At 53.7% G+C, this 12,984-nt stretch overlaps 1 protein-coding gene across 1 annotated transcript in view; it reads right to left on the bottom strand.

Moving 5' to 3' along the window:
- The window catches only part of Phactr3 (phosphatase and actin regulator 3), a 201,513-nt gene that overhangs the window by 54,698 nt on the left and 133,831 nt on the right, over window positions 1–12,984 (bottom strand). Inside the window, exon 4 of the mRNA XM_050152959.1 lies at window positions 6,967–7,149. Coding sequence (XP_050008916.1) covers window positions 6,967–7,149 — 183 coding nt within the window. The remainder of the gene's footprint in view (window positions 1–6,966; window positions 7,150–12,984) is intronic.

Here is a 12,984-nt window from a genome sequence, read left to right as displayed (position 1 = left end):
CGAGTACCACAGCTCTTCCGTGGCTCTCATGTATGCTTCCTGGCACGGGTTTCAGTCATGCACAGTAATTTATTCTCTGGGATCTGGTTTCCTCCCAGGGACTTGGATTATGCATTCTGATTGGACTCCCAGTTGCCACAAGAAAGTTCAACATGGAGACAGGACAGCCTGGGCTTGGGGCTCTCATGCTGGATGAGCCAGCGGGATCAGCGTGGATCTCTCTGCTGTGCTGAGGTTCCATCTGAGAACGGGATGAAAACACTGACATGGGCCAGTCTCACAGCCCTGTCCCCTACGGATAGACCTTACCCTGTCTGTCCGTCTGTCTGTCTGTCTGTCTCTCCATTTCAGTCACATGCTATGGGGGAAGCAGTCCAACCACTCCTGAGTTCATATGTCAGCCCCTCTACCTCACTTCCGCTGTAAGTCTCTACAGACCCGCAGTCCCAGTTACTCTAGAGGCTGAGGCAAGGGCATCACAAGTCCAAAGACCATCTGGGTGTCAGAATAAGTTCAAAGCCAGCACTGGTAACTTGTCAAGACCTGTTTCAAAACTGAAAGGGAAAGAGGGCTGGGATGTAAGCCCATGGCAGAACCCCTGCCTAGCACGTGTGCAGCCCTGAATCTGAGCTTCAGTATCACAGAAATAAAAGAATTAACTAACGCAAATGAACTCATTGAACACTATCACCAGAGCTGTGCCCCTGTACTCTGACTCCTTTCTCTTCTAACTGAGAAGTCTTTCCCATTCCCCCATCATGGCTGCCCTGTTAAGTCACTAAGCGCTAATTCTCCTCTTGGCTTTTGGCTCTCACACATCCCTGCTACTCTGGACATAGCTGCCGGTTTCAGTGTTCTTTGTGGGCTCTGCTCCCTGTACCCACCCCTTACTGCAACGTCACCTTGGGTCTTCCTCCACAGATACCCTTTGGGTAGTCATTCCCATGTATGGTCCTCTGGCTTCAACATCCTGCCCACTTCTCTTTTGATGAGATTCTCTCACTTCCTAGAGGGGCAAACAGCCTAGAGGCCCACGTATATCCTTGTCCAACTCTTTTGTTTTTTTCTGTACAGCAGCTGAACCCAGAACCTTGATGTGCTAAGCAGGTGAAGGCTTATAGCTGGGGCCTTTTTCTTTCTTCTGTGTGTCTGTTGCATGGACACACAAGTGCATGCGTGGGGCGAGCAGAGCTGCTTCCTTCTTCCACATCCTTCATCTTGGCTGTCAGCAGAAGATGGGGCAAATGAGCCGGGCAGTGGTGGCGCATGCCTCTAAACCCAGCGCTTGGGAGGCAGAGGCAGATGGATCTCTGAGTTCAAGGTCAGCCTGGTCTACAGAGTGAGCTCCAGGACAGCCAGAGCCTTGACATCATGACTTCCTCTATTGCTCCCCATCTCCCACGGAATCTACTGCTTGGCATTTCAGCTCTGCTTGCCAGGAAGAGTCTCCAGGATCCTGTCTCTGTCCCCACAGCACTGGGCTTATGGCCACAGCATTCACCTTCTGCACGAGTTCCGGGGATGCAGATCCAGGTCCTGCTGGGGTGGCAATCATTGCACCCACTGAACCATCTCCACAGACTTCCTTTGGCATCTTATGTGGGGACAAGATGCCACTACATTGCTTTGACTTGCAATCACCTGCTTCAGCTTCCCTGTGGGTGAGATGGCAGGGTTGCAGCTCCAGGCTGGGCTTCACCAAAACCCCGTACCTCTTCTACTCTCAGCAACCATCCTGCTGAGAACCTGGCTCCAGGCACTTCCCAGACTGAAGCCACAGCATGGGAAGAGGCGGAGCCTCAGCCTTCCCTGGGATGAGTCCCACGAGGCCCATCAGCCGAGAGCCAAGTGCCCACGCCCTCCTACCTCATCCATTCCACACTCCAGCCCATCTCTTCCATGCAGTTCATGGACAATTCCTGTCAGCTCCGCCCCCATCCTTCCAAGAGAAGTCACTATCCCCACAGAGAGCTGCCAGCAGCCTTCTGGGATCTGCTTCACCTAGGTTCAGGCAGGCTTTCTTCCAGCCTCCAAACCTCAGTCTTGCCTCTTCCCCAGCCCAAACATCATCCCCTAAATCAGAGATGGGAAGTTTCTCTGTAGACAGCCAGATGGCAACTGCTTTCAACATGGATTATATGGGCTGTGCCACAATTACAGCCTCTGTTGGAGTAGGAAGCTCCGGAAGGTCTGGCTAACCCAAGCAGCAAAACCTCTCTTGGCTTCACACGAGGGTGGACATATGGCTGCCTCTCACTCTCAGCACTGGGCAATAGATCAGTGCCCCATCCATGTGTTAGCCACAGCCACAGCGGCCACTGACACCAGGGAAGCAGCTAATGTGATTGGAGGCCTGGAGCTCAGTTGTTTCGCACTGATTAAACAGTCATGTGACTAGCGGCAGGCACTGAGAGCAGAGAGCCCCGGGTTGCCTGAGGAAGGTCCAGGGTTCCAGGGCCATTGTTCTAACCAAGAGGAGATGGAGGCAGGGGCCAGACTCAAAGGGACAGTGGGAAGGACCTGACCTGGAGCTACAGCATGGAAACTCAACACCTAGAACATTCCGGTAGTCAAATAAAGGTTTATCTCCTGCTTGGCTCTACTTGGGTCTGTAGAATGTTCTAGATAGGCTCGAACCTGGCTTCTGATATTCAGAATTCTATGGTATTAGGGAAGCAACTGTTCTGGCTTGGATGTGGCAATGACCCCTACCCCAGGCTCATCATTTGAACACTTGGTCCCCAGCTGCTGGTACTATCAGGGGAGGGAACAGGACCTTTAAGGGGTGGGACTTAGAAAGAGGAAGCAGATCTTTGAAGGACAGACTTTCATGTTTATAGCCTAGCCCAACTTCCTGCCAGGACCCGCTTCCTGCCAAAGTCTGCTTCCTGCCGGTGTCTGCTTCCTGCCAGGGCCCAACTTCTTGCCAGGGCCCAGTTCCTGGTTCCTGCCGGTGTCTGCTTCCTGTCAGTGCCCACTTCCTGCCAGTGTTCGCTTCCTGCCAGTGCCCGCTTCCTGCCAGGGTCCGCTTCCTGCCAGTGTTCGCTTCCTGCCAGTGCCCGCTTCCTGCCAGTGCCCACTTCCTGCCAGGGTCCGCCTCCTGCCAGTGTTCGCTTCCTGCCAGTGCCCGCTTCCTGCCAGTGCCCGCTTCCTGTCAGCGCCCGCTTCCTGTCAGCGCCCACTTCCTGTCAGCGCCCACTTCCTGTCAGTGTTCGCTTCCAGCTCTACTATGAGATTAAAGGAAGCCCCACTCTTCTGGCCCTGTGGAGCTGCCTGCCATCATGCCTGGTATATGTCCCACACCATGAGCCAAATGGTATGTCCTCCTGGACACTATAGAGAATGAAGCCAGGAGACACAGCCTCTCTCAAACACAAGAGCTGGGGAACATGGACCCCAAACCAAAGGAAGGCCAAGCCTGCCCCTTTGACAGTCTGCACCCTGGATGCTGCAGTATTCAGCCAGACTTCATTTCTTCCCTAAACACACACACACACGAGGAAGAGAGAGAGAGATCAGGTGTAGGTGGGTCAGGTAGCAAAGCAGATGTCACCTCTATTGCATCTGTATTGTGTGTGTGGTTTGTATATATGTGTGTGTATGTGTGTTTGTGATTTATATGTGTGTGTGATTTGTATGTGTGTGGTTTGTGTATATGTGTATATGTATGGTTTGTGTGTGGCTGTGTGGTTTGTGGGAGTGTCCTTTCCAGGGTTAGGCTGGCTGGCCAGCAAGTCCCAAGGGTCCTCCTGTTCCCTCATCATCATCCTTGCTTGTAAAAGCAAGCAGCACTGTGCCCAGCTTTTTACATGGGTACTAGGACTCGAACCCAGGTCCTCATGCATGGCCAATGCTCCCCAGACAGAGGAATCTTCTCTTGACTTTGGGGACAGCAAGGACAGCAAACGCACCTGTTCTGAGTAGGAGTACATACCTACATACCAGGAGCTGCTGTGGGGAGTGGGTACCTGTAGCAGAACCCTGGACCTGCAGGGCAGGATGACGCCCAAGTGTGACCCAGGCATGGCTACACAAACAAGAAAGGAGCCTTTGGAGCCAGGGCCCATGTCAGCTATGTACTTCCCAATGACTTCTCCCTGACCTTACTCAGTTCAAGGAAGATCTGGTTTTTGAGAGAAAGCATCTGACCCTGACCCTTCTAGAAGGCACCTGGGTGTTGGGGACAGGGGCTTGCCCAAGGTCGGGGAAAGCTTAGGCGTGAGTGTTCACCTGATCTGTTCACCTGAGACTCTGGATTTCTTTGCTGTCAAGTGACATCTGTCTGTTATGAAATCAGCTCCACAAAGAAGGACAAGGCCCAGATGCAGCGGCTCCCTCCAGCACTGAGCAGATGTGGGACAGTAAAGAGAGCTGACAGCTCTGGATCAGCGTCTGGCCTCCCTAGCTCTAAGGGAAAGGTGAGGACCATGGTAGCCTCGGGCTTTAGTCACCAAATAACAGCCCAAATAGGGACCCGAAGGTAGGACATAGGCTCCAAACCCCTCAACCTCCACAGGAGGGGGCAAAGCCCAGGACCAGAAACAGTTTGTGTTGTGAGTGACTGTCCTCCAAGCCAAGCAAAGCAGTTGCCATCTTGGGAAGGTCAGCTGTGCCCACTTGGGAAAGGAGCCTCCATCCCCGCTGGGTGTCCCGACTGTCTACATGCTCTCATGGAGAGGCGGGAAGGCTCACAAGAGCCTCACCTGAAAACCCAGCGCTCCCTGCCCCCTACTGCACTCTCATGCATGGAAGAGCAAAGGGACATGAATCCTCAGGAGCCACAGACATGATTGTGGGTGCGGTGACTCTCCTGTCATTCCAGCCTGGTGAGGCAAGCCTACTAGTGGAACCAGCCATATTGGCCAGCTCAGGTTTGACTGAGAGACTCCGCTTCAAAGAATAAAGTGGAAGAGTGACCAGAGAAGATTCCCAATACCAAACTAAGGCCTCCACATGCACCTGTACACACCACACACACACATGTGCACACACACATGCACAGACATGCACACGCACACACATGTGTGCACACACACACATGCACAGACGTGCATGTGCACATGCGTGCACGTGTGCACACACACACACAAAGGGGTGGGGGGATCAAATCTCTCTCGAGACCGAGGATGAGAAGTCCAGGAAACAAGGCGTCATGGAGATGTCTTCTATCTGCCCATATCTCTCATGACGTCTTCTCGCAGCCCCAAGGACTCAGGATCCACCAACATCTCAACTGGGAAAATGAGAAGCCTACATCCCTCAGACTCACACGAGCCAGGCATCACCCCGACTGACCACAGCCCAGAGCCTGCCGTCAGCCAAGTCCCTTGCCACTCTTTGCTGGGCTTCCTGCTACCCTTGGGCTGTGCCCAGGCCTTGGGAACCATGCCAGCTGCCATCCTCCTGTCTCTGTCTAGCCCACACAGGCCATATTTCACCATATTCAAGCCCATAGTCTCTCCTGCTTCTTAGAGGGCCAAGGTCATCAGCCCAGCCTGTGGGCAGTGGCAGGGAGCAATCTCTAGCAACGAGCTGAGCCTTTCACTCACACACCCCTGGTGATTTGGGGCAGACGCACTTTGCTGTCTTAATCAGATGCCCCAATTCCTGAGACGACAGCATTCGCTGTGACGCTGCACAGAAGTGACTTTTCACTCCTGCCCTGTTACTGTGTATGCATGTAAGCTGTTCCCCTCCAGGGCTGAGCTTCCCCTTCCTCTGCCAGGATCTGTCTTGGCTTGGCTCTGAAGGCCAGCATGGTGACCTCAGCAGCAGGAGGCCATCCCTAAGCCTTGTACCTGGAAAGCCCCTGAGGTCAGACATGGGTATCATCTGGAACTATTCAGAGCCAAGTGAGAACAAAGAACTACCAAGAAGTGTTAGTTAGCAGTGGAGCTGAGAGCAGAGACCCAGACAGGCAGGAATACTTGAAGGTCAAGTCCAGGGCTGGGGAACAGTGAGCACAGAATACAGGCTGTACTCACAGTCACTGTGCCAACCACAGCCCTATGAGGTCAGCTGCCTGGAACTAAGGGGTAAAAGCTAAACACAGCTGGGGCCTTTCCTCCCTGGGTCCACAACTCCTCAGACTCCAAATTCCCATTATGTCCCCAGGCCAAGAGAGACTGGAGAGGCACAGCCACCCAAGAGGCAGAGCACACACCATGAGCAGCTGCCAGCATTGCAGGGAATCTGGGGAGAGGAAGCTAGCAAAGAGCACCCAGTGACCATAGCTTGGGGAAGGAGAGGCCAGGGAGCAGAAGCCCAGTGGCTTCACCCCACGGCCTGGATTCCCAAGACCCCTAGAAAGTTGTAGGGTTCAAACTCCAGTCCCCAAGCTGTTTAGCATGGGTTCAGGCATGGGACAGCATGAGAGAACAGGCTCCCAGGGCTACAGTGACACCTCAGAGGGTAGCTTAAGGTGCTGCTTGGTCAGGGGGAGTGAGGGGCCTGAGCTCCTTCCTGCTTTTCTTCTTGTCACCAAAGGTCCCGTCTACTCCTTTAAAACAAAGACACCAGCCCGGTCCCCACTCCTCCGAAGCTGGCTACTGTGAACGTGGTCCCGAGACCCTTTGTGCTCCACACATTCCTGATGCTGATCCCACAACAGCCGCTGCCTGAGCAGCTGCAGAGAGCCTAACTCCGACCACAGCACAGCATGGCTCTCCCACCTCACACACTTGCTCTGGCATCTCAGGGAAAGAGACCATCTGCTCCAGGACACACCCATTGGGGGCTGGCTGTATATTCGGTGACTTCAGGGGAAAGTGGCAGGAGGCCACCCATGGCCATCCTAGGTCCCTCACTCCTCCCACACCCAATTTGGGAGGATCCAGGAGAAGAGAATTTCAGGGGACACTTAGGTCTCTCAGCCACGAGGCTGAGGGTGGCATAACTGAGGTACCCAGGCTTGACAGTGAGGTGACTGTCTAAGCCCTTGGTGAGGAGTACTCAGACCGCTGGTACCTGTGTCATCCGGATTGGCATCGGAAGGCAGAAGCTCATCCTGGGTGGCCTGGTCTGTCCCACTGGCCAAGGGACTTCCGGGCTGGACACCCTCCGAGGTTGGTGTCTCCTGCTCGGCAGTGGACGGCTCACTCTGTGCAGGTTGGGGGCCTTCACTGGGACTGCATGCTTTACTTTCAGAATCTGTAGAGAAATTGAGCCAGCAGAGTCAGTCATGTCCCATTTACATCCTTCTATCAGGCAGAGGCCTCCTGCAAAGGATGCCACGGATGCCCTGACATGGAACCCCACACTCCGCTGCAAGTTCCTCTCTCCACACTGTGCTTTCTGATGAGCCCGGTACCCTCACACCCAAGGGCCATTCTCCATGTGCATCTTAGTACTTTAACACCTTTGAGAGAAGGGTGATCCCCCCACCAACTCCCAGCCCTTTGCCATGCACTTTTAAAATGACTTCAATAGTCTGTCTGTCCCCACTGCTCCCTCCTGCACCTGTACCATGGTCCTCATCCTAACAACAGAATCGGGCAACTGAGCCAGGAACATCTGAGATGTGGCAATAAATGTTGACGGCAGGTATCCTCAGGGTGCTGGAGTGACTGCAGGGGTGCTAGGGTTGTCTCATGGTGGCTGCAGACAGCTGTCTTCTCTGTACCCACCACTGACTATCAGTCACCACGAAGCAATGCATGTCAACCATGTACTACGTGCCTCGAGATTAACCTTTGCCCCAGGTGGTGAACATGCGTCTCAAACTCAGCAATGGTCAAGGCCAAGGATGGAGGGAAATAGTGAGAATTTACACAGCTTATTTCCCAAGGCCAGCCTCTTCTTGTTACTGCAGCTCAATGGCTGAGGTATCTGAGGGTCTGTCCTTTGGCTTGTCACCCTCAGGATGGTTTCTTCACTGGAAAGGGCTCAGCCTTTGAGGGCAAGATTTAAAACAGGGACCCTAAAACAACTGGGCCCACAGGATTAAACATTCCCTAGGAATTCAGTCTGGGAGGGAAAGCCAGAAGCCAGGCACCAGACAGGCTCATTTCCCAGGGAGGAGACTCACCCCTTTCTGGGGGCTTATCTCACAAGTAACAAGTAAGTCACCACTTGTATGGTTCCTAGTTTTCATTTGATCTTCCCTACAAGATTACAGCGCAAAGGCAGGGGTGGCAGTGAGGAGGAAAAAGCTTCCTGTCCCGCAGCTTTGGCCAAACTGTAAGCCTGAAGCTTACCCGATAGGTCGGACAAACCAGCCAGTGAACACCGGAGGCCCTGCCTGCTGGGTGGTGGGCGGGCTCACAGGCAATGCCGCCATACCCAGATCTTCTACTTGGGTTCTAGAGATAAGCTGTTTGCGTGGCCAAAGCTTTACCTAATTCAGTTGGTAAATTGAAACCTAAACAATGAGTCTCCCTTTGCCGATATTGTTACCCAATCTCTTTTGGAATATGGGGAAACTGAGGCAGGAATTTCTAGGCCCCTAGTGACTATCACAAAGTGACGTTTCCAGTCACACAGCTCCAGGGACGCTGATCAGAATGCCCAACCCAGTCTGATGGAGGGAACTCACATGGTCTCCCATGGGAAGCTCTTGGTCCCCAGTTTATGCAGACAGACACAACACAGTGTGGCCGTATGGTCTGCGGAGATTTCAAAGCCCTGGGACACACCAGGGTGCTCTTCTGGCTATGGCCTCCCACACTGGCTTCCCTCATAGGAGTAGAGAATCATTCTATTTCAGGGTCAAAGACCCCTTTTTACTAGACAGTCTTGCCTACTGCACTGGGGGCTCCAAGACTATCCACTTCATTTCCACAGGGTGACTGCTCACTGTTGGCCACAGGGTGACCGCTCACTGCTGGGTCACAGGGTGACTGCTCACCGTTGGCCACAGGGTGACCGATCACTGATGGTCACAAGGTGACCACTCACTGCTGTCCACAGGGTGACCGCTTACTGCTGGCCACTCACTGCTGGTCCACAGGGTGACCGCTCACCGCTAGGCCACAGGGTGACCGCTCACCGCTGGTCCACAGGGTGACTGCTCACTGCTGGGCCACAGGGTGACTGCTCACTGCTGGCCACTCACTGCTGGTCCACAGGGTGACCGCTCACTGCTGGTCCACAGGGTGACCGCTCACCGCTGGGCCACAGGGTGACCGCTCACCGCTGGGCCACAGGGTGACCGCTCACCGCTGGGCCACAGGGTGACCGCTCACCGCTGGGCCACATGATCTACTCTCTCCCATGCTTTCATCTCACGAAAGGCCTGGGAAGCCTCAGAAACCTCTTAGCAGACCAAAGGTGTGCAGCTCTGGATCACGTGTGGCCTCTGGCTCTTGCGGCCAGGGCCAAATCTGGGATAGCCAAGGACATAGCAACAGACACCACCAAGCTCAAGAGTGAAGGTTAGTCCCCTGTGACTGGTTTGCTTGTTCTCGACACATCTCCGAGACGGTCTCTGTTGCCAGGCTCCGCAGGCACTGTGAAAATGTCATTACTCTTGAGGCCGACATGACATGACGCTGAGCACGGTGACCTGGACATCGTGAGGCATCTCTGGAATCTGCACGCTGATGATAAGTCTGATTAATTTCCATGTGGAAACAACACAGGACAGGGTGTGCATGCTCCTGTGTGTGTGAGAGTGTGTGTGTGTGTGCTCCTGTGTATATGTGCTCCTGTGTGCATGCACATGTGCTCCTGTGTCTGTGCTCCTTTGTGCATATCCATGTATACATGTGCACACACATCCCATAGAACACACAAGTGCTTTCACTGTGCACGTGTGTTGTATGTTCATATATGTACACTGCATGTGTGTTCTATGTTCACACATGTTCTCTGCGGCAGGGGTGCTCACTGTGGCTGCTCACTGAAACAACCTGACAGATAGGAGGGTCTGCTTTACTGTCACCACCATGCCAGGAATGCAGGTATTCGAAAGAAACACTCTTATCCTCCATTTGGCCAACAATGGTCCCCAGGGATTCATTCCCCCAGGGATCTCATGCTAGGAGGAGAAGGTGAAGTCTGGGTCATCTCGGGGGAATTTGCCTCCCTGGAAGAGATTCCACACAGTGCTGGCAGCTTGTTAGACCTTGCTGGAGAGACATCCAGGGCCTGAGGGGGCTGTGGGGCCACATCCTGACCCGGATGGCTTTGCTGTGCATCCTCCTGCCTTTGCTTTAAAACTGAACTTCTTGCCAGGACGTAGGGAATCGTTGGACCGCTCTGTTCTTCCCACTTAATAAATACGTTTTTTTCCTCTATTGTTTTGCCTTTAATTGGCCTAATTGAGGACAGGTTGATGAATCTGGCTTCCTAGAGAATGCCAGAGCCCAGGCCCTGACCCTAACCACCCCACCAACTCTTACCAACATCAGGATGGGTGCTGTGCCAGAGACAAGTGAGTACGTGGTGGGTCCTGCCACTCTGAGTCCCCCCCCCCAACTCCCCTATGGGAGCTGCTCACTGCTTAGGTGGGCTCGAGCCTGACAAAGGGCCCATGTCTGCTGTTGGTGACAACTGCATCCCCTCATCATCAGTATTAACAAAAAACACAAACAGCAGAAACCATCACTGAAGTCAGCCCAGCGGATCCCAGCCAGTCTGCACAGGCCGTACCTGCAGCTCGGCAGCCTTGCTGTCCCGTTCTGGGCTGTGCATAGAGCTCCTGCCCAGAATCACAATAGGTGGGGCTCGTGCCCTGGTCCTCTCTCACTGGGTCAGCTGGCCTCCTCCATCACTGCTGCTCTCTTCCCAGAGCAGCAAGGGGGATGCAGAGCTGTGCAGCTGTTATCTACTGAGCAGCTACGTGAGAGGAACCTGACACAGACATGCCCAGAAACACACGCGTGCATGCATACCACATCGTGTGTATGCAGACATACAGAGACCAGACAGGCTTCCACTGTCACAACCCTCGGGAGCCTCATGACTCCCAGGTAATGAACTCAGTAACAACTAATGTGTCTCTTATAAAGTAATCAATGCTGGGAAACAAGAGTCCTTACATTACTGAAGAAAACATAAAGTCAACAGGTGAAGGTAAGGGAAGCAGGGGAGGGGGCCATTCAGGAAATGAGTATTGTCCACACCAGAAATGGGCAGGACCTTATTCCTACTGAGAAGGTGGGTTAGAGACATTCTCAGACGTGGGAAATGGGCAGAGGAGGCAGAGTGGGAAAAGATCACCTCTCCTCCCCACAGCACAGTTGTCTGACAGTGCCACAGATAAGGTCCCTCCTGCAGCCCAGCAGATAACCAGCCCGGCAGAGATGTGAGGGGCAGGGGGCCAAGGTACTCACAAGGACGTGCAGGGTCGCTCCTGCCATCCCTGTTCAGAGGCCAAGCGACCCTCTGCCTGGTTGCTTCAGAGGCAAGCTCCAAAGAGTGTGTATGTGTGTGTCCACTTACAGCTGCGGGTGTTAGGAGTGTGTGTCCCTTTACAGTTGTGGGTGTGAGGTGTGTGTGTCCCTTTACAGTTGTGGGTGTGAGGTGTGTGTGTCCATTTACAATTGTGTGTGTCCATTTACAATTGTGGGTGTCCGTTTACAATTGTGGGTGTCCATTTACAATTGTGGGTGTGTATCCATTTACAATTGTGGGTATGAGGTGTGTGTGTGTCTGTGTCCATTTACAATTGTGGGTGTGAGGTGTGTGTCTGTCCATTTACAGTTGTGGGTGTGTGTGTGTCCATTTATAATTGTGGGTGTGGGTGTGTCCATTTACAATTGTGTGTGTGTGTATCCCTTTACAGTTGTGGGTTTGAGGTGCAGGATTTTCCAGGAAAAATTCTTGGGTCCACTAAGGATTCTGGGCACATCTGGGGACATCTGTGACCTCCCTCCTCACTTCCTCTTTGGCAGCCTCCTGAGCTGCCTGGTGATGAAGTCTGGCCTCAGTGTAACAGGCTCCATGAGGGAGGTTGACCACAAGGGGGCACCCCTGGCTGCAAATTGATCCCACTTGCCTGGGAGAAAGCAGAGCTGAGCCAGAATCCACAACCCCCCCGTCAGAAAAGCTGACCCACGTCCACCCCCACAGGGAAAGGTGGAGGTGCTGGGGTCCATAGTCTTCATACTGACCCCCCACCACTGGACTCCAGATCTCTGTGACTTGGGTGAAGTCCAGTCTGGGTTAAGGTTAAAAGTCACCCTGTGCTTCGGGCCTCTGCTTAGTTCCTCCCTGCGCTTCACCGGGCAGGGGTATGCAGCAGTCTTTGCAGACACTTTGTGATGTGTATTTAAGGACAGGCAAAGGGCTCACAGCATGGGAGTCAGTCTTGGGAAAAGAAAGTTCCCTGCCTCCTGAGACAACCCCTGTGGCCCTTGTCTTTGCAGCCTGAGACACTGGTTTTGTTCACGAGCTCTCTGCATACTCCCAGATCCCCTCCCCAGACAGCCTGGACATGCCCCTGCCGCCCCAGCCCTGATATGTGCAAGAGAGAAGAAAAGGGCATTTTGCACCTATGTCCTCTTCTCCCTCACTGTCCTCTAGTCCTTCTGGTCCCTTCCCCTACCCCCTGCACGGTGGGACCTGACACTCAGTGCTCCCAGGGCTGCTAGAGAGGCAGTCTCCATGCCCAGGAAGCTGGAGTCAGCTGGGGAGCCCCTACCCTAGAACACCTCATTAAGTGCTGCCCACTAGCAGAGGTCTCCTGAAAGTGCCCAGCTACAGCTTAGTAGGTACAAAACCAGCTCCCACGCATTCCTGTGCAACCAGACGAAAGCCGAGCGAGGCACCTAACTCACCTTCTGTCCACAAGCAACATCTCTCAAACCCATGCCAAGGCCTCCAAGTGCCTCACGTGTGCCCGCCTTTACCAGTCTTCATTCAGTTGGGATGTGCATTTGTAGGGGCCCCTGATGCCTGTGTCCCACAGGCTCTGTATTCTGAGAGGACAGCGTCTTAGCGGCTGGCGTATCTGCCAGCTAACACAGACCCTGGCACACAGCGGCAAGTTTCGCAGCATAGGTTCACACCTGAATGCTCAGCTATCTAGGATGGAGACAGCTT

This window comes from Alexandromys fortis, unplaced genomic scaffold (genome assembly GCF_014885135.2).
Source record: "Alexandromys fortis isolate MF-2015 unplaced genomic scaffold, M_Fortis_MF-2015_v1.1 scaffold_81, whole genome shotgun sequence".
Classification (NCBI taxonomy): domain Eukaryota; kingdom Metazoa; phylum Chordata; class Mammalia; order Rodentia; family Cricetidae; genus Alexandromys; species Alexandromys fortis.
The sequence above is the reverse complement of the archived record's forward strand: the minus strand, read 5'-3'. Positions and strand labels throughout refer to the sequence as shown.